General features: G+C 36.7%; 1 protein-coding gene across 1 annotated transcript in view; it reads left to right on the top strand.

The window, feature by feature from the left end:
• Window positions 1-6859: 6859 nt before the first annotated feature.
• Window positions 6860-25983, top strand: part of ACTR5 (actin related protein 5) — a 35971-nt gene continuing 16847 nt past the window's right edge. Inside the window, exons 1-4 of the mRNA XM_051979315.1 lie at window positions 6860-8284; window positions 16638-16867; window positions 21362-21531; window positions 25471-25688. Coding sequence (XP_051835275.1) covers window positions 7775-8284; window positions 16638-16867; window positions 21362-21531; window positions 25471-25688 — 1128 coding nt within the window. The 5' untranslated portion in view covers window positions 6860-7774. The remainder of the gene's footprint in view (window positions 8285-16637; window positions 16868-21361; window positions 21532-25470; window positions 25689-25983) is intronic.

The following is a 25983-nucleotide window of genomic DNA, read 5'->3' as shown; positions in this document are numbered from 1 at the left end:
CTGTCCTTTATGCCCTTCTGTTCTTCTGTCTGTCTGTTTTTCTTTTTCTCTATCTCTCTCTCCTCCGCTTTTTCTTCCTGCCCCCTCCACAAAGTATTTCTGAAGGACAGACTTGACTCTAGTTCCTGGGTTTGAGATTTAGATCTAGCAATCTATAGGAACAATAAAGATGATCGATTCCGGCACAAAAAGCTCCCTTTATACAGCGACTGGCTGCCTTCTCAAAAACACACGGTCTGTTAGCAGAGCTGGTCTGCAGCCGGAGCACGCTCCAGTTTTCCTTCAAGGTCAGTGGCCGGAATGGGGCGGGGGAAGGGAAGAGAATTCCTCCTGGGCGAAGAGGGGTCAATGAAAGATGGACTGCTCTCACCCTGTGTTCCGAGTTAGGGTAACTAACTGCAGAAGATAATGTCCTGGTTGCTTTTATGTGTGTGTGTCTGTGCTGGTATACTCCCGTCTCTTTCCCTTCCATTCCCCCACCCCCACCCCCACCCCCGTACCGGCATATCGGGCTGTCTGATTGGGTCTTTGGGATGTCCTAATCTCAGCACAGTCTGAGGTAAGGCCTTCTCTGAGAGTCCCAAGACATTCTGCAATGCAGTGATAAAGGCGGGGGTGGGCAGAAACCAACCACAGTTGGGAGGGAAGGAGTAGTGGTGGAGGGGGACCTAACACCCAAAGACTGCCAGGATGACATTCCTCCTTCCTTAATGCAAAGTCCAGATAGATGGAAACCCCGTAGCTCCTGATTTCAGACTGGGAAAGAGCCCCCAATTCTGGGGGTTGCCCTGGGCTGCACAGGAGACCATTCCGGAGAGATCAGTCACAAGGTAGAGCAAAGATGACTCAGAGTAGGGAGTCTGGGGAATTGGGGACAAGGATAACAGCATCTTAAGAAGAGCCCTCCCTCACTTCTTCCTCCAAACCTAATCTGTGCCCATGTCCTTAGCAATTTGGGAGTCTGGTTGTTCCTACCCTAGAGGTCTCTTCCTGAAGGGCTTCAGGTCAGTCATCGGTGGGAGAAAGGACTGGACAGTACCAGAGGCTCTCTGGAAGACTTTTTTTTTTTTTTTTTTTTGGAGGGAGGGGTTTCTGTTTCATTACCTTTAACCAATTTAGGCCTTCTGATAAGGACAGCTATTTAGGTAGGGGAAGACAAGGTTAAAATAAGTCTGTCCTTCATCTTGTACTCCTGTGTTTCTTTCTCTGAAGAGGAAAAACTCAGGCTGAAGGCTAGAATTTTGTAGAATCCAGGACTTTGCTTCTTTCCCAGCCTAGACCTACTACACTGCCTTAGCTACTGGCAGAAAGATGCCTTCTTCTCAGGCTCCTCATTCACCTAAACTAGAGCCTGTGATGTTCTTCAGCCATTGCAAGGACCTGAGGTACTCATTCTCTAACCCAGCTCCCACAGTACATCTCATGGCTAGACCACAGTTTTGCAAATTCTAGTGTGTTATTAAGAACTTGAGTTTTTTGTTTTTTGTTTGTTTGTTTGTTTTTTATACCTCTCACCATCAGAGGTGAGATCGTAAGGTAGAAATCAGAGGGAGAAAGAGTTATGTAGATCTGGGCTGGCCTCCTACCCACTCTCCTCTCTCCGTCCATTTTAACTCCCCATAGGAACTATGGGATAGAAGTCAATCAATTTCTTGGTTTTCCAGGCAAATGGGGAGAAGAACCTCAGTTAAGATACCAAGTTTTTGTTTATATTTACTTTGGGAGTAAGATTTGTTAGATATTTGAGCGCAATACTTAGCTCTGGAAAGGACCTTGGAGAATATTTCATATAATCCATTAATGAATGGCAGATCAGAAAAATTTGATAACTTTTCCAGAGACACACAGTGACTCGGTGACAGAACAAAATTAGAAACTGGGCAGCTTGCCTTCCTATCCAGAGATCTTTGCATTATACCTCATGATACTTTTCTTCCCAAAGCAGACCTCCCCATTTGGCTAGGGATTCTAGGACTAGAGAGGAAACCAGCTGATTCCCTTGTTCTGAATGAAATTCAGCTAGGAGTTAGAAGTATCATCTCTCTTTATCCCTTCTTCCTCCCTGTCCTCTTTCTGCCTCTCTTCCATCTCTACCCTTTCCCCATCTCCTGCTCCAGTGTAAGCTTAGGATTCTGGAGCCCTGCTGGTTTTAGCTCCACATGTCCAGCTTCCCAATCAGGTTCTATAAGCAAAACATTTTTTTACTCTTGGGCATTTGCCCCACACATTAAACAGATTACAATCCTCTACTTAGGGATTGTTCAGAGAATTTATGTGGACAGAAGCTGAGAAATTACCACTTTGTACAGGAATCAGAGAAGGATTGTTTTAACCAGAGATATAGAAAATTAAAATATAAATAGTAACTCATTTTTGTAACACAAAAATTTGTTACTTTAAAATTTGTACTTTAAGGTTTAGCAAAATGTCACCATAACAACACTTTCATTGGGATAGATAGCAAATGTTAACTCCATTTTGCAGGTGAGAAACATCAATAAACATTTATCAAGCTACCACATAGTGCCAGATACTTACTATACTACACACAGGGGATACAAAAAGAGGCAAAAGATCCTCAATGAGCTTACAAGCTGAGGAGGAAGAAAAGCAAAATAAATATGTACAAACAAATTATATAAAGAATAAATAAGAAATAACAGCGTTAAGGCAGTAGAATTGAGGGGCTGGGAAAGACTTCCTGTAGAATATGTAATTTTAATTGGGACCTATCAGAAGCCAGGGAAGGAAGTAGGCAAAATCTGGAGGACATAGTGGACAGCCTGAGAAAATGCCAGGAGCCAAGAGATGGAGTATTTTGTCTGAGGAACAGCCAGAATAGAATATAGTGAGTAATGAAGTATAAAAAGTATAAAGATAAGAAGGGTTTTTAATGCCAAAGGATTTTGTATTTGATCCTGGAGACAAATGGGAGCCACTGCAGTTTATTAAGCATATAGAGGGGAAGAGGGGGAGTAGTAATATGGTTGGACCTTGGATATAGGAAAATTTCTTTGGTGGCTAAATAGAGGAAGGATTGGAATGAGGAGACCTGAGGCAGGCTATTGCAGTAGTCCAGGTATGAGATATGTCAGTATCCTAGGAGAAAAGGAGGCATACTGGAGAGAGATGTCATAAAGAGGAAATCTATAGACTTTAGCAACATATTGGATACAGAGGTTAAAGAGACAGTAAAAAGTTGAAGATGATATCTGGACTACAAGTCTTAGATTACAAGGATAGGATTTATGCAGAAAGATGATGAGTTTGATTTTGGATATGCTGAAGTTAAGATATTTACTGGCCATTCAGTTAAAGACAGGCAATTGGAGATTAGAGTCACAGAGAAATTGGGACACTGAGATTTAGTGTCCAGCAAGTTGTTAAATGTTGGTGTCAGAACCCAGTTCTCACAGGAAATTCTATTTTAGCTGTAAGTAGGTTGTCTCTTTAGATGTTGAGTTGAATTCAACAAACACTGATAAAAAAGCCTATGGCATATGTAAGGATGTATGCTATTTCCTGTGATATAAAAGATTTTAAAAATCTAATAAAAATCCATCACCATATTTTACTTAATTACCTCACAGATAAATGTAGCATCACCTTCCTAAAAGAGTAGGTCCAATTGGCAAGTACATTATCTTACATTCATTCCTTCATTCACTCATTCATTAAAAAAAAAAAAAGATTAAGCACCTGATATGTGGAATATATAGGGATAGGAGTCTGGAAACCTGAATTTTAATCTAGACTGATTTGCTGTGTGACTCTGAGTTAGTACCTTCCCCTCTCTTGATCTCAATGCCCTCTTCTGCAAAATTGATTATTCTTTAAAGTCCCTTCCCTCTCTGACATTATAATATGCTAATATGGCCTTTGGTAAGTGTCCAGAAGGCTCAATTGTTGCCCTTAGTGATTAATCCCCAGGGCCACTGGATGTGAGTCTATACAGTAGCAGAAGTCTCTTCATCCACCTCTTTGCTTTGATTCAACAAAAATCAACATTAGAGACCTCAGTAAAGTACTATTTGGAGAGGGGTAGGGAGCAATATAGCCTTTAGATAGATGTGCTTCCAAAGATCCAGGAATTTAATTTTTAAAAGGACTTTTGTTGGGCTTCCACAGCTACACAGAATATCAGCTTTTATATTTTATACCAATCAATGCACAAGCATTTGTTAAATTCTATATGAGCTGAGTATACAAAAAAATTATTGAACTACTGTCAAGGAGCTTACATTTTATGATAGGAAACAACATTTATGCATAGAAGTAAATACAATGTAAATACAAAGGATTGAGGGATCAGGAAAGGTATCATGTAGTAGGGATGCACTTAAGCTGGGCTTTTAAAGGAACTAGGGATTCTACTAGGCAGAGAAAAGAAGGGAATGTATTACAAGTATAGGGGACACCCTAGAAATTTGAAGAGTTGGTTGGATTCAAATCACAGCTCTCGGTCACACTATCAATATGACTTTGGACAATAATAAGAGCTTGTATTAATAATAATCTTATTTGATAGTAATAATAGTATTAATTAATGATATTAATAATAATCTCAGTTGATTCTTTCAACATCTCTATGAGTTGTGATCCTATTTAAGGTTTTCTTGGCAAAGATACTAAAGTGGTTTGCCATTTTCATCTCCAGCTCATTTTACAAATGAGGAAACTAAGGTGAAACAGGATGAAGTGACTTGCCCAGGGTCACACAATTAGGCTGAGGCCAGAATTAAATTCAGGAAAAGGAATCACTTCAGGACAGATACCTCTTCAAAACCTAGCTTCTGTGAGCTAAGTGCCATAATCATTCCTATTTTGTAGGCTAAGATATTGAGGCTGAAATTAAGTGTTTTAAGGCAGGATTCCCAGTCAGTTTCCAACCCTAATCTGCTATCTACTGTGCTCCATATAACCTGAGTCCCTCCCTACAGCACCAAAATGGGGTCAATGACCCCAAAACTACCTTCTCTACTAGGATATTGTGAGGAAAAAGCATTTTACAACTATTAGTTGCTTTTGTATTTGGATATTTGAGAAGAAGGCTTTTTGAAATCTTTCTGCTCAACAGTAGCTCTAAGTGGAGGAAGTGGTTCTAAGTCCTTAACTCACATCTAAGCTGCTGGTTCAGTGTGGCAACCTGAGGATGGGAGCTTCCTCTCACCCTCACTCAACTTCAAAGAAAGGTCATTGAAATGACATCAAGATCTTTTTCAGCCAAGACTATGAGCTATGGTTGCTGCTGAGGGTCCAGAGCTACTGCAGAGGAAGACAGATGAAAGCTGACAATGGTCTTCCTCTTATCCAATTCTAAGATTTCCTTCTCCCTAAGAAACTGGTGAGAAAATGAATTTTGAGTCAAATCTGACAATTTAACATGGCTGTTTTTGAGAGGTTAGAAAGTGTTGGCTCATACTAAAAGAATATTCAGCAGACTCTGTATTGTTAAAATGTCTTTTGACTCATAGTGAAACTATAATGTGTATGTGTGTGTATACTAGGGGAGAAATGGGTTTGATTTAGATTTGAAAAGAGTAGAACCTGGAAAAGAACCCTACCCCAATTGTAAAATAAGAGGGAAGACTACATAATTTCCAGTATTGAAATTTGTACACACTAAGGTTTGAAAGCTGTATCCCCCTTTTTGAAAATTTGATTATCTGTGTATATTGCTTAAGTATAAATTTAACATTCTCTTCAACAAAGGAGAATTGACTTTTTACAAAATCAATTTCAATTCCTGGAGAACAATATTGTCTGTAAAAAAGAATTACTAAAAAGTGTACCTGCTTATCTTTTTGCATTTCCTTCTTTATAAAATGGGGATAAATACTCGCATTATAATTATATATAAAACAAGGAATAGCATACATCTCACACAGAATGTAAATTTTTTTTTAGAGTATTTCTCACCTGAATACATGGGCTCAATTTAAGTGGAGTTATTGGGAGCAAAAAAAGAGCCCAAATAAAACTGAAGGAAAAAAAAAAGATAATATAAAGGAAAATACATGAGATATACAAAAAAAAAAAAAAAAGCCACTTAGTGGGAGAGGTATGGAATAACTCAGAAGGAAGAAAAGTCTCAATACACTTCACACGCGCAAAACAGTACAAGACAGTTCAGAGTTTCAGTTCCAGCTAAAGTAATTTAGAAAACCTATTTACTTTGTATTGAATTTTTAAATATGAAGTAAATAGATCTCATAGGTGTCACTGAGGGGTAATGAGATGGAATTCATGATTGCAACATGCAAATCATATTTTTTCCAAAAGAAACAGAGCAAATAATCTCCTTAAAATTCATAATGTAATTATTATCAATTAAGTTCTTGTTCTATATCAGGCATTATTAGAGGCTGAGGATATAAACACTAAATGAAATCCCTACTCAAAAGAAGTTTACAGAGATGAGACACAAGCAGCTTTGCAGGAACAAAACTGTATGGATTCAATTCAATGCAATTCACTTGCAAGCAAAATATGCTGATGCAGTGATATAGTTCAGTGAACTAAATGGAAGGTGGCTGGTGACGACCTCAGTATCCCCAAAATTCCAGCTATGTCTACAAATTATAAACTGTATGATTTCTTGATGACAAATGCAAAACTGTCACAAAGTGACTATAATATTGATGGGAGACTAGCTTTTAACATATGGTAGAGATGTCTGCTAAAAAACAGAAATCTGATACATTTCTGAATAGTGTTTGATTCTTTCAAAAAGTAAACCTTGGAAAGTCACCTAGTTTAACCCTACCTGAAAACATGTTTGACAAATGATTGATTCCTTTTTTGAAGGAAGCAATCCATTAAGGAACACTCTTATTTGTTAAAATCTTATTCTTCCATAAAGATAATGGTGCATGGGGCAAGAGCTTCGAATTCTAATACTTGCTATCTGGTCTTGGATAAAATTACTCCTTCTCGTTTTAGGGAAAACTGAGGTGCAGAGAGGGAAAGTGGTTTGACAAAAGTAAAGAATTAGTAAGTAACAGAACCTGAATCAGGTTGTCTTGTTCAAAATTAAAGCATCTGAGACTAAATATGGAAAAATTCAGCTCTTTTAACAAGATGTTTTGACCACAGAAGCTAAATATGTGAGTGTACAGTTGATAGGTTGACTCATTACTAGATCAAATGAAATAAAGATATGAAAAGCACTTTCTAATTCACTTTCTAATTCTTAAAGCACATTATAGATATATAAATTTGAGTTAAGATAATGGTGGTGGTAGAGTTCGGGTCTGAGAAAAGTAGGCAAGTCATTCAATTCAACCCTAAAATGTAAGTTTTCATTTCCCAAAAATCCGTGGGGAAACCTGCTTGAATTCTGGTATATGAGGATTATGAGCATCTATCGATTTTTAAAAATTAAACGCAATGAATATTTATTAAGGACTTACTATGTGCCGGGCCCAGCACTAAGAGCAGGCGCTGGCATTGAGAGGTTGGGAAAGGCTTCCTTTAGAAGGGGGACTTTTTAGTTGGGACTTACTGGAAGGCAGGGAGTTAGTAATTGGACCACAGGATGGGGAGTGTTCCAGGCAAGAGGAACAGCTAGAGAAAACTGGAGCCGAGAGATGGGGCGTCCTGCTCAGGGAACAGCCAGGAGGGCACTGGATGAAAGGGTAAGTGGTGGGTGCATCATAGCGCACAGCAGGAAGGGTTGCAGAGCGCTAGAACACTTCTCTAGGGTGTGAAGCGTCTCTCGCCCCCTAGTGGAGCTTGCTTCAATAAGCGAAAAGACCCCGGTATTCTTCCTCCAATGGCGGGTCTCGGAGCACGCAGCCGCAGTACTACTACAAACATACAGAGACCGGAACGTCTACGCTGGGGTAGAGGTGGCCACAGCGCTAGGGGAAGGGAAAAGCGACGGCCCCAGACGCCGTCGAATCATCCCAAGATGGCGGCGGCCTCTAACGTCTACGCTTTCCGGGACGCTCGCGCAGTACCGGACCCGGTCCTGGAGCCTCCCCCGGCCGTGCGAGTGCCGCACCCGGTGCCACTTGTGATAGACAACGGTTCGTTCCAAGCGCGCGTGGGATGGGCGTGCCCGGGGGCTGAGCCCGATCCGCGCCTGCTGTTCCGCTCCGTGTGTGCGCGCAGCCGCGGAGCCGCGCGCGGCGGGGGAGCGCAGGTGGGCAACGATCTGGGCAGCCTGGAGCCGCTGCGCTGGTTGCTCCGCTCGCCCTTCGACCGTAATGTGCCGGTCAACCTGGAGTTACAGGAGTTGCTGCTCGACTACAGCTTCCAGCGCCTCGGCGTCGCCTCTCAGGTGAGGGGGCTCTACGGTCTGGTGGTGGAACGCGCTGACTTCTCCCCGTCTCGCGCCCCTCGGGCTCCTCCCTCCCCTCCTTTGCTCACCACCCTCAGGCTCCTTACAGGTTCTCTGTCCGGCTGCCCGCCTACAATCGTTTTGCTCCGCCCTCTCTCCGCTTTCTTTTTGCTTCCCTCCAGTTCCTCGATCCTTCCACTTTAGCTCTGACTCTTCACTTTCTTATACCCCGCCATTCTCCCCCCTTCAAGCCCCAATAACCTCCCCCCCCTTTTTTCTTCACACCCTATTATTCTCTTTTCCTCTTCCCCATCCGACCCCCTCTCATTCCCTGCTCCTTCTCTGACGTTACTGATGCTCTTCCTCTCAATGCCCTTCTCACACCCCTCTCGCTCTAGTTTCCTCTCCTCACGTCCTGTTTATGCTCCACTTTGCCCTGGTTCTTCCCTACTTTTATGCCTCCAAAACTGCCCCTTGTACCCCTCTCATTCACCCTCCGGGTTCTGTCTCCCTGCCCTTTAGCCCCTTGCAGATGAATTCTTTTTCCTCATTCTCTTCCTGCCCCACATCTTCACTCTACCTTATCCGGTCAGACCCAGCCCCTTCATTCTCTTTCCTAATCCTCATTCCTTTCCTTACCCATAACCTACCCTACTGCCAAGTCAGCTGGCCTCTTTCACTCCCTCTTTCTTTTTACAGATTTCTTGAATACATTCTTCCTCTGATATCTCTATTTCTTTATTCTTCTTTTACCCTTCTATTATAGTCTTCACATTCTTATTATATCTCATATATTTATAAATTATATATTATATGTAATAAGGAATGCTTGTATAAAATAAAGGAAACTTTTCAGCAGTTTCCTTGTCTTCTCCATTCAGTTCTGCAAATATCTATTCACTAAGCATCTCGTTTGTGTGAAGCACTATTCTAAGAAAGGCATGATAGGCACTCGAAAACTTTGTGGAGAAAAAATGGCATTTAAATTGATTTTACAGGATGGGTAGGAATTCTGCTAAGTGACAGCATGAGTGGAGCACAGAGCCTGGAGTCAGGAAGACTCATCTTTCTGAATTCAAATCTGGCCTGAAAGTTGTATGATTCTGGGCAAGTCACTTACTCCTTTTTGCTTTGGTTTCCTCATCTCTAAATAATATGGAGAAACAATTAGCAAATCATTACCTTATTTTTGCCAAGAAAAGCCTAAATGGGGACACAAAGAGTTTGGGCCATTTAAATGACTGAACAAAGAATTCACAGAAATAGAGGATGAATAGGCCATCCATAGTAGATGTATGAGGATGAGGAAATTTTGATGGAATAGTCTACTTGGGCAGGATTACAGCAAGCTGAATGGATTAATGAAAAAAGCATTTAGGTGCTTATGTACAAATTGTGTCAAGTGTTGGCAAATTAAAATTCAAAAGGAATATCAGATTTATTATTTTCCTTTTACTCTTTTTATCTTCACTGTTTTGATATGATTCTTGTGTCATACTTTTTGAGGATAAAGGTGGTCTTGCTAGTTATTTGTATAAAGTACTTAATGTTTTTTTCATTAATTCATTTATTCCATTCACAGCCAGGTTGTGGAGGAACTGAAATATAAGTTTAAACTTTACTAACGTAGGCAGCCATTGAAAATTTTGGGGCTATAAGAGTGGAATGATTAAGCTTACATAAAGAAAGATTTTTCTAACAATAATGTAAGTAGAAGAGATTAGACCAGGAAGGGATGTAAAGGAAAGGTCATAGAGAATCTATTGTATTTGTTCAGTGGGTGGCAGCGAAAGTCTGAATAGAATGGTGGCTATGGAAATAAAGAGGAGACTGATGGAACAGATTCTTAAAGGTTGGAGATATTTTTCAGAAGTGGAATTGAAGTTTATGGTAATTGATTGGTGAAGGGTGAAGAGCATAAAGGAGAGGTAAAGTCAAAGATAATTCTATTATGAATAAGGAATTTATGAGCTGGAACTTGAAACAAGGTGATAACTCAAGGGAGATGTTAGAATCCTAATGTTAACTTAATGGAATAGATACAATGCTTATTGGTTCAAACACAAGTTCTTACAAAGTAATAAGTCAGTTGCCTAATTTAGCATGGTGCTTAGCAAATTCTGTAACTCACTAATGTATTTAAGTACTCTTTGGAGTTCACAAGTATGGGAGATTCACAAAGTTAACTTTGTAACTTTGTGAATTCACACCTCCCTTAATCCCTCCCTCAGAGGTGGAGTCAATCTTTAAGAGATAATCTATAAGAAGCTGACAGAGGCTCAGATAATTAGTTCCAAACTTTGCCAGGAGTCGGAGAGGAGCACTCTGGGAGGAAGCCCACAAGCCCACTCTCAGGGGTGAAGTCATTCTATCTTCCATCTTTGTGCTCGCTGGAGGCAGAAGAAAGCAGAGGCAAAGGACAAGTTGCAAGAGCTCTTGGAATCAAGGAGAAAGATAGGTCTCTAAGAAAACTAATTGGGCTATTTTGGAGGAAGCAATAAAAGATCGGAACTTTTAACACCTGGCTGCATTTGGTGTGATAGTGATTATTACTCTGAACTGAAACTAAGGCTGCCTCCAGAAAACCTCCCCAAGAAACCTGCTCCCACAGAGAGAACCATTATATATTATATAAAAGAAGAACAACACCACAAAGGAAGACTGGGTGAATGCTAGAACAATTGAATATTCAGAAGAATGAACAAGTTTAGGGGAAAAAATAGTGAGGTTGTGAGATTGCTTTTTTTCTACAATAAGATTTTAAATATGTGTATACACATATATTTATGTATATACATACACACAAATCAGATTTTCTCCCTATTACATGTTAAAACAATTTTAAACTTTTTTTTTAAGTTTTGAGTTCCAAATTCTTTTTCTTCCCCTCCTTCTCCATATAATTAGCAATCAAGTAGCAATTACACGTGTGCAATTATGCAAACATTTCCATATTGATCATTTTATATAAGAAGGCTTAAAAGAAAAAGAATGAAAGAAAGAAAGTGAAAAATAGCATGCTTCAGTCTGTATTGTTTCAAACAATATATGTTTTTTCTCTGAAGACAGTATGCTTCATCATTAGTCCTTTGGGATTGTCTTGAAGCATTGTAATTGCTGAGATACTGTTCTTACTGTCTACAGTGTTCTTCTGGCCCTGTTTATTTCACTATGCATCAGTTCATGTATATCTTTCCAGGTTTTTCTGAACTGAAATTACCTTATAGCACGATAATATTCCATTACAATCATTTTCCAGAACTTGTTTAGCTACAAAATTTTTTTTTAATGCTAAGAATCTTATTTCTCTCTCTCATTGAAAAAGAAAACCCATATTACAAATATGCATAATTAAGCAAAACAAAATTTCTGCATTGTCTATGTCCAAAAACATGTCTTGATCTGCATTCTGAATATGTGTTAGGAGGTGGATAGCATGTCTACTTATTGGTTATTGTGTTGATAAAGAGTTCTTAAATCTTTCAGCATTGTTTCTGCAATGTTGTATTGTTTAAATTGTTCTCCTGATTTTGCTCCTGCCTTGTCTCAGTTCATTCAAAGGTTCCCAGATTACACTAATTTCATAATTTCTTCTATATTATATTAATATATCATTTGTTCAGCTATTCTTCAATTAATAGGCATCCTCTTAGTTTCCAGTTCTTCACTACTATAAAAAAATGGTGCTATCACATTTTTGTATACATGTGTCTTTTTCCTCTTTGATCTCTTTTGGGTCAAGATACTAATGGTAGTATTGCTGGGTCAGGGGGTATACACAGTTTAGTAACTTTTGGGACCTTATTATATATTGCTTTCCAGAATATCTAAATCAATTGATAGCTCACTGAGAATGCATTAGTTTACCTGTTTTTCCTAAACCCCTTAAGCATCTTTGCCAATATTAGGAGTGTGAAGTGGATTCCATATACCTTTGAGATCTCCTTACACCTATTCACTCACTATTTCTGATAGGCTTACTAGTACACAGAAAATAGGAAACTCAAATAACTTTTTAAAAAAGTATGGAATATAATCTCATTTAAATTATAACTTTACACAATATGAGGTTTGGAAATGAATGATTTCAGAATGACAGGGAAAAGCTAATTTTCTCCATCTCATTAAGTTGGCTTGATTCAAATTTAACTAAAAGCCAAAATAAAAGTTAAGGGGAGATGGAGCCAAGATGGCGGAGCAAAGGCAGGAACCTCTGTGCTCTCCTCCAGATATATCCAAAGTCCTTTAATTAATAACTCTAAAATTTTTTTAGAGCATCAGAACATTCAAAAAAATGGAATGGAACATTTTCCAGCCAAAGTCAGCAGGAAAGATCTGTGGCACCAGGGTGGGAGTCCAGTGTGCAGGCCCAGTTCTGGTAGCACTGGGTAGCCCCAGCTCCAGCAAAGGAGGAACTGGCCTAGGGACCTCTGATTCAGTGTCAGTACTGGTGGCTTCCAGAACTCTCAGCCCAGAGACACCAGAGACCAGCAGAAAAGGTCTGTGACACTAGGGTGGGAGTCCAGCACACAGTTGTGGGGTAGGCAGAGCACAGGCTGGCCCCAATGCCAACAAAGCAGAAATGGGCCTGGGCATCTCTGAATCATCACTGGCTGTTTCTAGACCCTTCAGCCCAGAGACACCAAGACAAGATCAGCAGGAAAGGTTAGTCATGGGGATGAGAGCAAACCAGGAGTGGTCCTGGGCAGTGGTGACAGTGGCAGCTTCCAGAGGCCTAAGCTCACAGGAGATTTGTTTATTAGCAGTGAGAAAGGGCTCTATTGTTTTAGCATACTAGATTCTACAATCTAGCTCAAATCTGGCTCAAAAAGGAGTGGGGATGATCCTAACAGTTCCAGGGCAGAAAAGAGTGATTGTGGTCAGATTCCTAGAAGGATCTCTGAAAACAGCTGCACAAACTCCCTAAAACTTGGGACAGTGTACCTGGCACCTAGAAAAAGAGCCTATTTTAACAAAGAGTTAAAAGTTGAGTAATAGGCTAGGAAGATGAATGGACAACAAAAAAAGATTCTGACTTAAGAAAGTTTCTGTTGTGACAAAGAAACTCAAAACACACTCATAAGAAGTTAAACTCAAAACTGCTGCAACTAAAGCCTCCAAAAAAAAAAAAAAAAAAAAAGAATTGATCTCAGGCCATGAAAGAGCTCAAAAGAGATTTTGAAATCAAGTAAGAGAAAGAGAAAAAAAATTAGGAAGAGATTTGAGAGTGGTGCAAAAAGAAATACAAAAAGTTAATAAGGAGAATGCCTTTAAGGCTTTTTAAAAAGCAAAATTGGCCAAATGGGAAAGGAGGTTAAAAAAAACTTACTGAGGTTAAAATTTTTTTTTAATTAAAGCTTTTTATTTTCAAAACATGCATGGATGATTTTCAACATTTACCTTGCAAAATTTTGTTTTCTCAATTTTTTTCCCTTCCTCTAATCCTCTCACCTAAATAGCAAGTAATCCATTATATGTTAAACATATGTAATTCTTCTATACATATTTCCACAATTATCAATTTGCATAAGAAAAATTAAGATCAAAAAGGAAAAAATGAAAAATAAAAACAGATGTAAGCAAACAACAAAAACAGTGAAAATGTTATTTTGTGATCCATACTCAGTTCCCACCATCCTCTCTGAGTGTAGATGGTTCCCTTCATCACAAGACCATTGGAACTGACCTGAATCATCTCATTGTTGAAAAGAGCCATGTCCATCAGAATTGATCATTGTATAATCTTGCTGTTGCTGTGTATAATGATCTCCTGGTTCTGTTCACTTCACTGAGCATCAGTTCATGTAACTCTCCAGGCTTCTCTGAAATCATTCTGCTGTTTTTTACAGCAATAATATTCTATAACATTCATATACCAAAACTTGTTCAGCCATTCTCCAACTGATGGGTATCCATTCAGTTTCCAGTTTCTTGCTACTACAAAAAGGGCAGCCACAAACATTTTTGTACATGTGGGTCCCTTTCCCTCCTTTATGATCTCTTTGGGATACAGGCCCAGTAGAAACTCTGCTGGATCAAAGGGTATGGACAGTTTTACAGCCCTTTGGGCATAATTACAAATTGTTCTCCAGAATGGTTGAATCGATTCACAACTCCACCATTAGTGTCCCAGGGAATAATAATTCTTTAAAGATTAGATTTTAAAGATTGAGCAAATTAAAACTAATGACTTTATGAGAAATCACGATACAATAAAACAAAATCAAAAAGAAAGAAAGAAAAAATGTGAAATATCTTATTGGAAAAACACTTTACTTAGAAAATAGATGCAAGAGAGATAATTGAAAAATTATTGGTCTACCTGAAAGTCATAATAAAAGATCCTGGACATCACCTTTCAACAAATTATCAAGGAAAGGTATCCTGATATTCTTGAATTAAAGGGTAAAATAAAAATTGAAAAAATCCAACCATCACCTCCTGAAAGAGATCTCAAAATCAAAACTCCCAGAAATACTATAGCCAAATTTCAGAACTTTTAGATCAAGGAGAATATATTGCAAAATATTCAGAAGGAAACAATTCAAATATAGTAGAGCCACAGTCAGGATGATATAAAATTTAGCAGCCTCTACATTAAAAGACTGAGGGCTTGGAATATGATAATTCTGGAGAGCAGTGGAGCTACAACCCAGAATCACCCAGCAAAACTGAGTGTAATCCTTCAAGGGAAAATAGAAGAATTTCAAAGCATTTATGATGAAAAGACAGAACTGAATGAAAAATTTGATTTTCAAGTATAGGGTCAGTAAAAGCGTAAGAAAGTAATCAGGAAAGTGATATAATAAGGGACTTAAATAAGGTTTATCTATTTGCATTCCAATATGTAACTCATTAGAACTTTATCATTATTATGGCAGTTAGAAGGAGAATATATAGACAGAAGGCACATGTGTGAGTTGAATATGAAGGGATAACATCTAAAAAAAAGGAAATTATGGGGTGAGAGAAGAATGTACTAGGAGAAAGGGAAAGGGAGAAGTGGAATGGTGAAAATTATCTGCCATAAAAAGAGGAAAGCAAAAGTTTTTATATTGGAGGGGAAGAAAGGGAGTAAGTGAAACTTACCCTCATTAGAATTGGCTCAAAAAGGAAATAACATATGCATGCAATATGGGAATAGAAATCTGTATTATCTTGCAGGAAAGTAAGAGGGAAATGGGATAGAGGAAAAGGGGAAGTTGACAAAAGAATGGGCATATTGGGGGAGGAAGTGGTCAGTAGCAAAATACTTTTGAGTAGAGACAGGGTTAAAAGTGAGAGAAAATAGAGTAAATGGGGAGAAATAGTTAGCCATGGTATTTGTGAAAAGAATTTTGAAGAAAGTTTCTCTGATAAAGCCTCATTTTTTAAACATAAAGGGAACTGAGTTAAATTTATAAGTAATAATATCTGTGCTCCAATTGACAAATGATCAAAAGATATGAACTATACCCAGAAAACTATAAAATCATGCATATCCTTTAAGCTAACTATATCACCACTAGGAATGTGTCCCAAATGAGATTTTTTTCTTTTTAAAGGAAAAGGATCTACATATACAATAAATATTCATAGCAGCTCTTTTCTCTGGGCTAAAAATTGGAAACTGAGGGGATGTCCATTATTTGGGGAATGGCTGAGTAAATTGTGATATGTAATTATGATAGAATATTATTGTTCTGTAGGAAATGATGAGCAAGATGCTCTTAAGAAAAACCTAAGAAGTCCTCCATGAACTCAAGCAAAATTAAATGTATTGTGTACAAAGTAATAGCAATGTTCTGGAATGATCATCTGTGTGTGACTGTTGTTTTCAGCAATACTTTGATCCACAACCACTATAAAGGATTTAGGATGAAAAATTCTATCCATACCCAGAGGAAGAACTGATTATTTCTGAATACAAATTAAAGCTTTTTCTCTCTCTCTCTTTCCTCCTTCCCTCCTTTCCTTTCTTCCTCTCCCTCCCCCACCTCCTCGTCTGTCTCTCCCCTCTTCTCTCTCTCTTCTCTTTTTTCTCTTCTCTCTCTTTCTTTTACTTTCTTTTTCTTGAATTTTTGTGGGGGAGGGAATCTATGTTTTCTTTCACAATATGACTTTTATGGAACTGTTTTACACAACTTCACATGTGTTTTCTCAGTGGGGGCTGGATGTAGGGATAAGGGAGAGACTCTAGAACTCCAAGTTTTTAAAAAAATGTAAGCAAATTAACTGGGGAAAATAAAAATATTAAATTAGTATAAACAAAAGTAAAAAAAAATAAAATGACAGTTAAGAAATTTAATTTCTGCTTTTTAAAAACTTAATTTTTTTGTTTGTTGTTGTTGTTATCACTTTCATTTCCACATAGGGTTGTGTTGATCATCCAATAATTTTAACAGAAGCTGTTTGCAATCCACTATATTCAAGACAGATGATGTCAGAGCTCCTTTTTGAATGCTATGGAGTTCCTAAAGTTTCTTATGGAATTGACAGCCTCTACAGTTTCTACCACAATAAAAGAAAAAATTCACTTTCCAGTGGTCTAATTGTTTCTTCTGGATACCAGTGTACTCATATTTTACCAGTCTTAAAAGGAAGGTGAGTTATACTTATTACATTTGAATAACTTGGAGAAAATTCTGAAAAGAGGAAAACATTATACTACAGCAGAAAAAATATAGAAGTTGTTTTGTTTTGTTTATGTAGACTTCTTTGTGACTGATATTTTAAAATAATTTTTTATTTTTCCAAATATATGCAAAGATAATTCTCTCAACATTCACCTTTGCAAAATCTTGTGACCTAAAATTTTCTCTCTCTCTTCTTCCCTCCTTCTTCCCCAATACAGCAAGCAATCTGATATAGGTTAAACATGTGCAGTTCTTCTAAACATATTTCCATATTCTTCATGCTGTGAAAAAAAAATACAAGGGGAAAAAACAAGTAAACAAACAATAAAACAAATGAAAATGTTCTGCTTTTATTCACATTCAGTCTCCATAGTTCTTTCTCTAGATATGAATGGATGGCACTCTTCATCACAAGCCTATTGGAATTACCTTGAATCACTTTATTGGTGAGAAGAGCCAAGTCCATCACCATTAATCATCATATAATCTTGTTACTGTGCACAATGTTCTTTTGGTTCTGCTCACTTCACTCAGCATCAGTTCATGTATGTCCAGGCCTATCTGAAATCATCCTGCTGATCATTTCTTATAGAACAATAATATTCTGTTGCATTTCTATACCATAACCCATTCAGCCATTCCCAAACTGATGGGCATCCACTCAATTTCCAAGTTGTTGTCACTACAAAAAGAGCTGTTACAAACATTTTTGCACATACAAGTCCCTTTCACTCCTTTAAAATCTCTTTGGGATATAAACCCAGTAGAAACACTGCTTGATCAAAGGGTATGCACATTTTATAGCCCTTTAGGCATAGTTCAAAATTGCTCTTCAGAATGGTTGGATTATTTCATAACTCCTCCAATAATGCATTAATAGTATCTGATAGTTTTTAAGAAAATGCATGAATAAAATATTTAAGGAGGAAAAGTATTAGATCAGGCAACCAGGAAACATAGGCTTTCATTCAATGCTGTTACTCGATCTAGATCATTGAATGTTTCTGGATCTCATTTATTTTCATGGTTTATAAAATGAAGAGGGTTGGACTATATAAGCCTTTCAGTGATAAAATAGGATGATCCTATGATTATAATATTTTCATGCTTTAGAACTAGGTTTTTAATTTACTATATAGAGTTTACAGTATTCTTTAGTTGACACAGATTAGGTTATTTAAAGAGTAGAGAAGCTTTAATTAATCTGCTGGTTTCTCTTGGCTTTATAAGATATTTATTAGTTTTTTCCTACCAAGGCAGATGACGTATATTAATTCTTTTGCATATTTAAATGAAGACAAATTAGTAAATCCCTTTTAGATTTTTTGAAGAAAAAAAGTAAGATTTTTGAAAAATAACATACACTTAATTCCCTCAGCAATTGCAACATACAGAATCTCAAACCAAAAGAATTTATAAGAGGACATTTCAATTATTTAAAAAAAGATAAAGAGAGAAGGTGGGAAAAGTTCAGCAAAACTTATCATCAGTCAAAGCTCACACTATATGAAGTGCAAAGAAAAGAGTATTTTAATTCTTGACATGTTCATATTATACATTAAGAATTAGATAATGATGTCTAATGCACAATATGATATTACAGTCAAATTTCATTAGCATTTTTTTCATTCATTCAACTAATAATTATTTATGTATTAAGTACATGCTTGGTATTGAACTTTATGCTAGGCAATGGGGGAATATATAGAGATGGTTAAGATATGATGCCTTTCAGCTTCACAAGGATTACACATATCTGCAATAACTGTGTGTTGAGCAAACTGTCATATCTTAGTAATAATAGTTCTTATTTCTATTCGAGTTTAAATAAAGTCAGCAAGCATTTATTAAGTACCTGTTATGTGCCAGGCACTGTGCTAAGCTCCAGAGATACAAAGAAAGGCAAAAATAGTCCATATCCTTAAAGAGTACAATCTAGTGGAGGGATACAACATGCTGGGTAATTATTTGTTTTTTACTATCTGCTGTGTAAGATACTAATTTTTTAAATGTAGAAAATAATTAGTACTAATACTGTAATGTGTTAGGGCATGTCAGTCTCCCAGAAACAAATTTATTTAATTTGTCATTAATTTATATCCAAGCCATTTCTAATTTTATTAGAGAGAATTCCTATCAGAATAGTCCCCTGTGCCCTTTAGAATGAATCTCTAACCTCCCCACCTTCTCCCACCCCCATACCCAACAGTTGGAGGTAACATTTATAGGCATCTTGAACAAGGAAAAGATATGATAAAATACCGTGTGGGTTTGTACTAGAATTTCTGGAGTAACTAAGTCTGTATCTCATTCCTTCCCAGACTACTCCCTTCACTCTTATAGGTAAAGGGACTACTTCCTTTCAAAAAAATGGCAGCTAGATGTTTTTTAAACATCTGGATAGAGTGCTGGACCTACAGTCAGGAAGCCTCATCTTCCTCAGCTCAGATGTGGCCCCAGACATTTACTGTGTGACTCTGGGAAAATTACTTAACTCTGTTGCCTCACTTGCTTGTCTGTAAGATGATCTGGAGAAGGAAATGGCAAAACCATTCCAGTTTCTTTGTCAAGAAAGCCTCAAATAACGTTACAAAGAGCTGGACACAACTAAGCCACAACAACTCCCTCTCTTTCTTTCATACTGGAGTGGGGTGGTTCCTTAGGCAAGCAAGGCAGCAAAGATGTGAACCATATCAGAGCTGGGAACTTCCCTTAACCATTTCCCTAAGAAAGGCTTTTTTATCCTTGACCTATCACCCATCTTTCCAGGGGTTTTTTTCTTAAGTATGAAAAAGGCTTTAGAGAAAAGTAATTCTGGAAAACTCAAAAATCTTAGTGTATTTAGTTTTTTTTTAATTATTTTTAATTTTTCTGAAATGGAAGGTTTTAACAAATTTAATCTAAACTTCTCTTGAAAGATTCTCTTTTTAGTATGGCAATATAAGTGCTATTTTTTAGTCATTTATTTGTAAAATCCTGCATGTAAGTTTTTTAAAAAAATTATTTACCCAAACATCGGAGATCTGGTTTGGTAGCATCTCATCATCTGAGTGCCTCATAAACTTAAAATGAGCTCATGGGTTTCAGCACAGTCCAGAGGAAAGAACACTGTACTTGGAATCAAAGCAGCTGGATTCAGATTTTAGATTTGCTACTTGTGAGTTTTTTTAATTTGGATCAAGTAATTTAATTTAGTTCCTTTCTTTGTAAAGGTGTAAAGGAAAAGAATTGAGGCTGGATAACTTCCAATGTCTCTATGGCACCATATACCTGCTTAAACAAAAGCTTTTAGGTCTCTTTCATTAAGATACAATGTGAGATAATGGAAAGAGTGTTGGTCTTGAGAAACCTGGGGTTAAACCCCACCTCTCTATATTGGCCATGTGACTATGGACAAGGATGCTTGATACCTAGACACCTCAGTTTTTTTACCTCAAAAATGTGAGTATCAAACAATATTGGACTTTGCTGTTATCAACAATTTGGTGATTCAAGGCAATTCCAATAGACTTGGGATGGAAAATGCCAATCATATCCAGAGAGAACTGTGGAGACTAAATATAGATTGAAACATAATATTTTCATCTTTTTGTTTGTTTTATTTCTTTCTCATGGGTTTTTTTCCCCTTTTGATCTGATTTTTGTTGCACAACATGACAAATATGAAAATATGTTTAAGAAGATTGCACATATTTACCTTATATCAAATTGCTTACTGTCTTGGGAGGAGGGGAGGTAAATGAGTGAGGAAAAAACATTTAGATCACAAAGTTTTATAAAAATGAATGTTGAAAACTATCTTTACATATATTTGAAAATAAAATACTGTTGAAAAAACTTGAGGAGCAAATGCATTGTGTTTATAAAATGCTTTGTAAATCTTAAAGTGCCATCTATATAAGTGGCAGTGATAGAAATAATAGTGCAGAGATTAAAGGAAGAAATAGGTAAACTCTACTGTATGTTGATTACGATATCAGAACTACTGTGTTCATTTATGGATACTATATTTTAAGAGAGACATTGAATAGCTAAATTAGGCATAAGCAGAGAAGAAGAACCAGTATGATGAGGGTTCTGGAAATCATATTATATGAAGTACTTGAAATAGTAGAAATAGTTAACATCACAAAGAAAAGACCAAAAAAACAGACAGTAGAGTTATCTTGGAATATTTGAAAACCCAGGAGAAAGAGTAGAATAATTTAATTGATTTCATTCATATGTTATAGGTTGTGTTTGTCCAAAGGCTTGGTTAAACATCTCTGAGGTAAATTCTATAACTCTTTTTTACTTTATGTAGAAGGCTGATCTAAGAAAGCCTTTGAGACTTTTACAGGCTTCCCATAATACCTTAGGGTTATTGTCTTAAAATTGCTTACCCCTGCCCAAAGATGCATTGTTTTTTTTCTATTCCTTGTTGTTGAACAGCTCAGTGTTATTTCTGTGGATTGGACCATAGGTTGGATGCCAAAAACTGTAAAAGAATCAATCTTGGAGGAAGTCAAGCAGCTGCATACCTACAGCGTCTTCTCCAACTGAAATATCCTGGACATTTAGCAGCCATCACTCTTAGTCGGATGGAGGAAATCTTGCACGAGCATAGCTACATAGCTGAAGATTATGTGGAAGGTAATGATGTAAATCTTTTCATTGTAGATTTTATGATTTATTCTATCTTGCTTATTTTCTGTATGTTACAAAGGTGGATTCTGGCAATTTTGTTTAAGTGCTTACTTTAAAAAAAATAATAAAATCAGAATCCTAAAGCATAATAGAGATTCTAATCACTAAGATTTATTTCCTGTTTTTTTAACATAACATAGAAGAATATAAGTACCCCTTCTTTCTCTCCTTTTTTTTTTTTTAAAGCATTCTTTATTTCTAGGAGCTAAGGCTATTAATTATTTGATTAAACATTTTAATTATTTAATTATTTGCTTAAACAATTGGTATAGTTCCTTCTCTGTATCTCATTTCTGTAAATGTAGTATTTTCCCAGTTAAAAGTATCCTTGCCAGTTTACCTTTTTTAGGTAACTTTTTAACTTGCTTAGGTCTTTTCGGAATTGTAGTTGGCTTTGGGGCTTTTAGTTAGAAGCCTTCTCTTACGAATCCTTTGGAGGAAATTTAGGGACTACTTTGGATACTTTCCTAATATATGAAACTTCTTTTAAAGTGATAAGTATCAGTATTAGTTCTTACTATTATTTGACTAAAGAGAGTATTATAGAGTATTTTAAACAATATTTATATGAAAACTTCTTTTTATCGTAGCCATTGGGTATATTCTTTTGCTTTTTTTTTTTTTTTTTTATTGTTTGGTACAGAAACCTTAAATTCTAGTGAAGTGTAGGTACTAAAATATGTAATTTTTTCACTCTTATCTTAATATGTGATAAAATAATAAAAGAGAAGCTGCAGCTAGGTACCACAGTGGATAGAACACCAGCCCTGAAGTCAGAAGGACTTGAGTTCAAATCTGGCCTCAGACACTTAAAACTTCTTAGCTGTGTGACCGTGGACATGTCATTTAACCTCAATTGCCTCAGCAAAAATAATAATAATAATAATAATAAAAGAGAAAATTATAATGATGTTATTTTCTATATTTTATGCATGTAAATTACCCAACATTAATGAATATTTCCTTTATTAAAAACCTTAGGGAAAGAGCATTCCAATTGCCAGAAGCATTTCTATGTGGGTTTATTTTTAGAAATCAGCAGTTGAGATTAATTGAGGGCAAAATTTGTTCTCTGCATAAGTAGTACAAGCAACAACATAAAAGATACTTTACTAGCTCTCTCTAGTAAACATGCTTGATTTATCTCTGTAGTTTTATTAAGTCTGTTTAAATAAAATCATAAATTAAGAGGGACTATACAAGCCATCTAATCCAGCACCTAATTTAATAGGAATCTCCCACTTTTGATACTATTTGTGTGACCTTGGGGAAATCACTTAATCTCTTTTGTTTTCAATTTTTCACCTGTAAAATGAGGAATTTGAGAAATATGATATCTGAAAGGACCATTCCAGTTCTTTATGTATCCTGTGCATCATCTATAAGAGGGGTTCTCAAACTTTTTAAATAGGAGGCCAGTTCACTGTCCCTCAGACTGTTGGAGGGCCAGACTGTAGTAAAAACAAAAACTTTGTTTTGTGGGCCTTTAAATAAAGAAACTTCATAACCCCAGGGGAGGAGGATAAATGTCCTCACTGCTGCATCTTGCCCGTGGGCCGTAGTTTGAGGATCCCAGATATATAAGCACTAGTTATTTATTCTTTTTCTTTTAAAATAATAGCTTTTTATTTTCAAATTATATATAAAGATAGTTTTCAACATTCACCCTTTTCTCCCTACCTTCTTGCACCTCTCCCTTAGAGAGCAAGCAATCCAATATATATATTAAACATGTGCAGTTCTTTAATTTGTATTTACATAATTATCATGCTGCACAAGAAAAGTCAGATCAAAAAGAAAGAAAAAAGTCTATTGTGTCTTGTGAACCTAACTTCTTTCACTGATCAACTATTTTATTTCTTAGCCTTCACCAAATGGTTTTAGTGACCATATATATATTTTTTATAATATAGTTTTAGATCTAGAATAGCTAGGCCATCTTCATTTGCAGTATTTTTCATTAATTTCCTTGAAATTCTTGACTAGTTACACATTCTTTAATTAAAGGCTTCTAGTGAAGTAGAGAACTCACTACCTCTGAAGGAAGCGAATTTTCCTTTTGAATAGTTTTAATTATTTAGAAGATTTTCCTTATCATCTAATCTAAATTTAATCCCTTATCTTTAATTGGTAGCAGTAATGAAAACTATGTACACCCTTTGCTTTTTGCTTAAGACTTCATAATCCTCATCAATGCATTCTAAATTCCTTCTGCCATTATCATATATGGAATCATGACTAACCAGAAGTAGGTAATAATTGTGAGGATGAAAGTTGAACAGTTATTCCTCTTTGATAGTACCAATAGCTCTTTCCATGTGTCTTAATTATTTTCCTTCAGATATTTAGTGGTCCTTTTTCTTTTCCTCTTCTGTCCTTTATTCTCTCTTCTACTTTTCAATCTATTGACACTGAATAAGACTCTTCTTTGGTTTTTGTTTTTATATTTAAACCCTTCCATTTATTTAAAGAATATTTCATTTCTTTTCATAATCTAGAAACTGGAGAAATGTTCTTTGAGCCCTTTTACTTTCTCTTTAAGTAAAAATTTTGTCACTGAACCTGTCACTCTCCTATTCGAGCTGTAAGTAGCTACCTTTTTTTCCTTAAGATTGAAATATTAACACATCTGATACTTAAAATCCTTTATAATTTGACAGTCTACATTTCTAGAATTATTGAATATTACATTACTTCACAAACTCCAAATTCTAGCCAAGCTATTCCCTGGACATGACACTTCATTTCCCATCTCTGCCTTTGAACTGATTGTCTCCATGCTTAGAATTATACATTCCTTGCCTTGTTCTTTTAAAATTGTTAATCCCTTCAGACTCAACTCAGAAATAATACCTGAGAGTTTACTTCTCTCTTCTAATAGGACCTTTCCTCAATATTACTTTATATTCATTTTGTATATACTTATCTGTGTACTTGTTTTTATGCTCTAGTAGAATGGAAGCTCTTTGAGGATGGGATCTGTTTTTATTTTTTTCTGTGTATTCCAAATGCCTAGCATAATAGGTTGAATAAATGACTGAAGGAAGGAAGGAGACCAATTCTAGTCAATGAACATTTAAAACTTACCTATAATTTGCCAGTATTGTACTAAGATCTTGGAAAATACAAAAATGTCCCTTACCTCAAGGAGCTCACAATCAGGGGGATGGTGCTGATGCACACAACTATGTACAAGTGTGATATATTCAGTACAGAACAAAATGGAGATAATCTCAGACATTAAGGAGGACTGGGAAAAGCTTCTTGCAGAAAATAGATTTTTAGCTGATACTTGAAGAAAATTAGGGAAGCAAAGCAGAAAGGAAGAGTAGGAGTATTCTAGGCATGAGAAAAAAAACCATTGAAGATTGAGTTAGGACATTGAATGTCTTGTTTGAAAAAAAGTAAGGAGATAAGAGCAGTCACAGAATCAGAGTACATAGGTGGAGAGTAAGGCACAAGAGAACTGGAAAGGAAGAAAAGGGCCAGGTTATGGAGGGCTTTAAAATCCAGATTAAATTTTCTGGAGGTAAATATATCAAATAGAGGAATTCCAAAGTGAGACCAACACTATAGAAAGATTACTGAACAGGGGATAGTTTAGAGTGGGGAAATCTTGCCTGATTAAATGTTTCCTTTTGCTCTATTCATTTCTATTACATGTTATTTCAGTTGGTATTTGATTTAATTTTGCAGTTAAGGGAACTCAGGTCCTCAGAGTTTGTGACTCACCCAAAGTCACATAGCTAGTTAGTGACATATCTGGGATCAGGACCTATCTCTTCTGACTCCTGATCTAATGTTTTAGTTTGTACTGCTGTATTTAATATAGTGTTCATCCACAGTAATGTTTCTCTCTAATAATTTTCTAAAATTAAAAAAAAGAATTGCAGAAGTGGAGATCTCCTGAATATTATGAAAATAATGTTCATAAGATGCAGCTCCCCTTCTCCAGCAAGCTGCTTGGTAGCACTTTGACATCTGAAGAGAAGCAAGAGAGACGGCAGCAGCAGCTGCGGCGGCTTCAGGAACTTAATGCTCGACGACGAGAAGAAAAACTACAACTTGACCAAGAACGACTGGACAGACTTCTCTTTGTACAAGTAATGGCACATTAATATTTAGCATGTATACCCAGTGTGGTATTCTCTTCTTTCCTAAAATATGATGGTTCTCTGGAAGCAGGTTTCCTGGGGGAGCTTCTGGAGGCAGCCTTAGTTTCAGTTTCAAGTAATAATCACCTCAAATGCAGCCAGGTGTTAAAAGTTTAAATCCTTTATTCTTTCCTTCAAAATAGCCCGGTTAGTTTTCTTAGAGGCCTATCTTCCTCCTTGGTTCCAAGCGCTCTTGTTGCTAGTCCTTTGCCTCTGCCTCAGCTTCAGCCTCTCCTCTTCCAAA

The sequence above is a fragment of the Antechinus flavipes genome, chromosome 2, assembly GCF_016432865.1.
Source record: "Antechinus flavipes isolate AdamAnt ecotype Samford, QLD, Australia chromosome 2, AdamAnt_v2, whole genome shotgun sequence".
In the NCBI taxonomy this organism is placed as follows: domain Eukaryota; kingdom Metazoa; phylum Chordata; class Mammalia; order Dasyuromorphia; family Dasyuridae; genus Antechinus; species Antechinus flavipes.
This window is presented reverse-complemented; position numbering and strand designations above follow the sequence as displayed.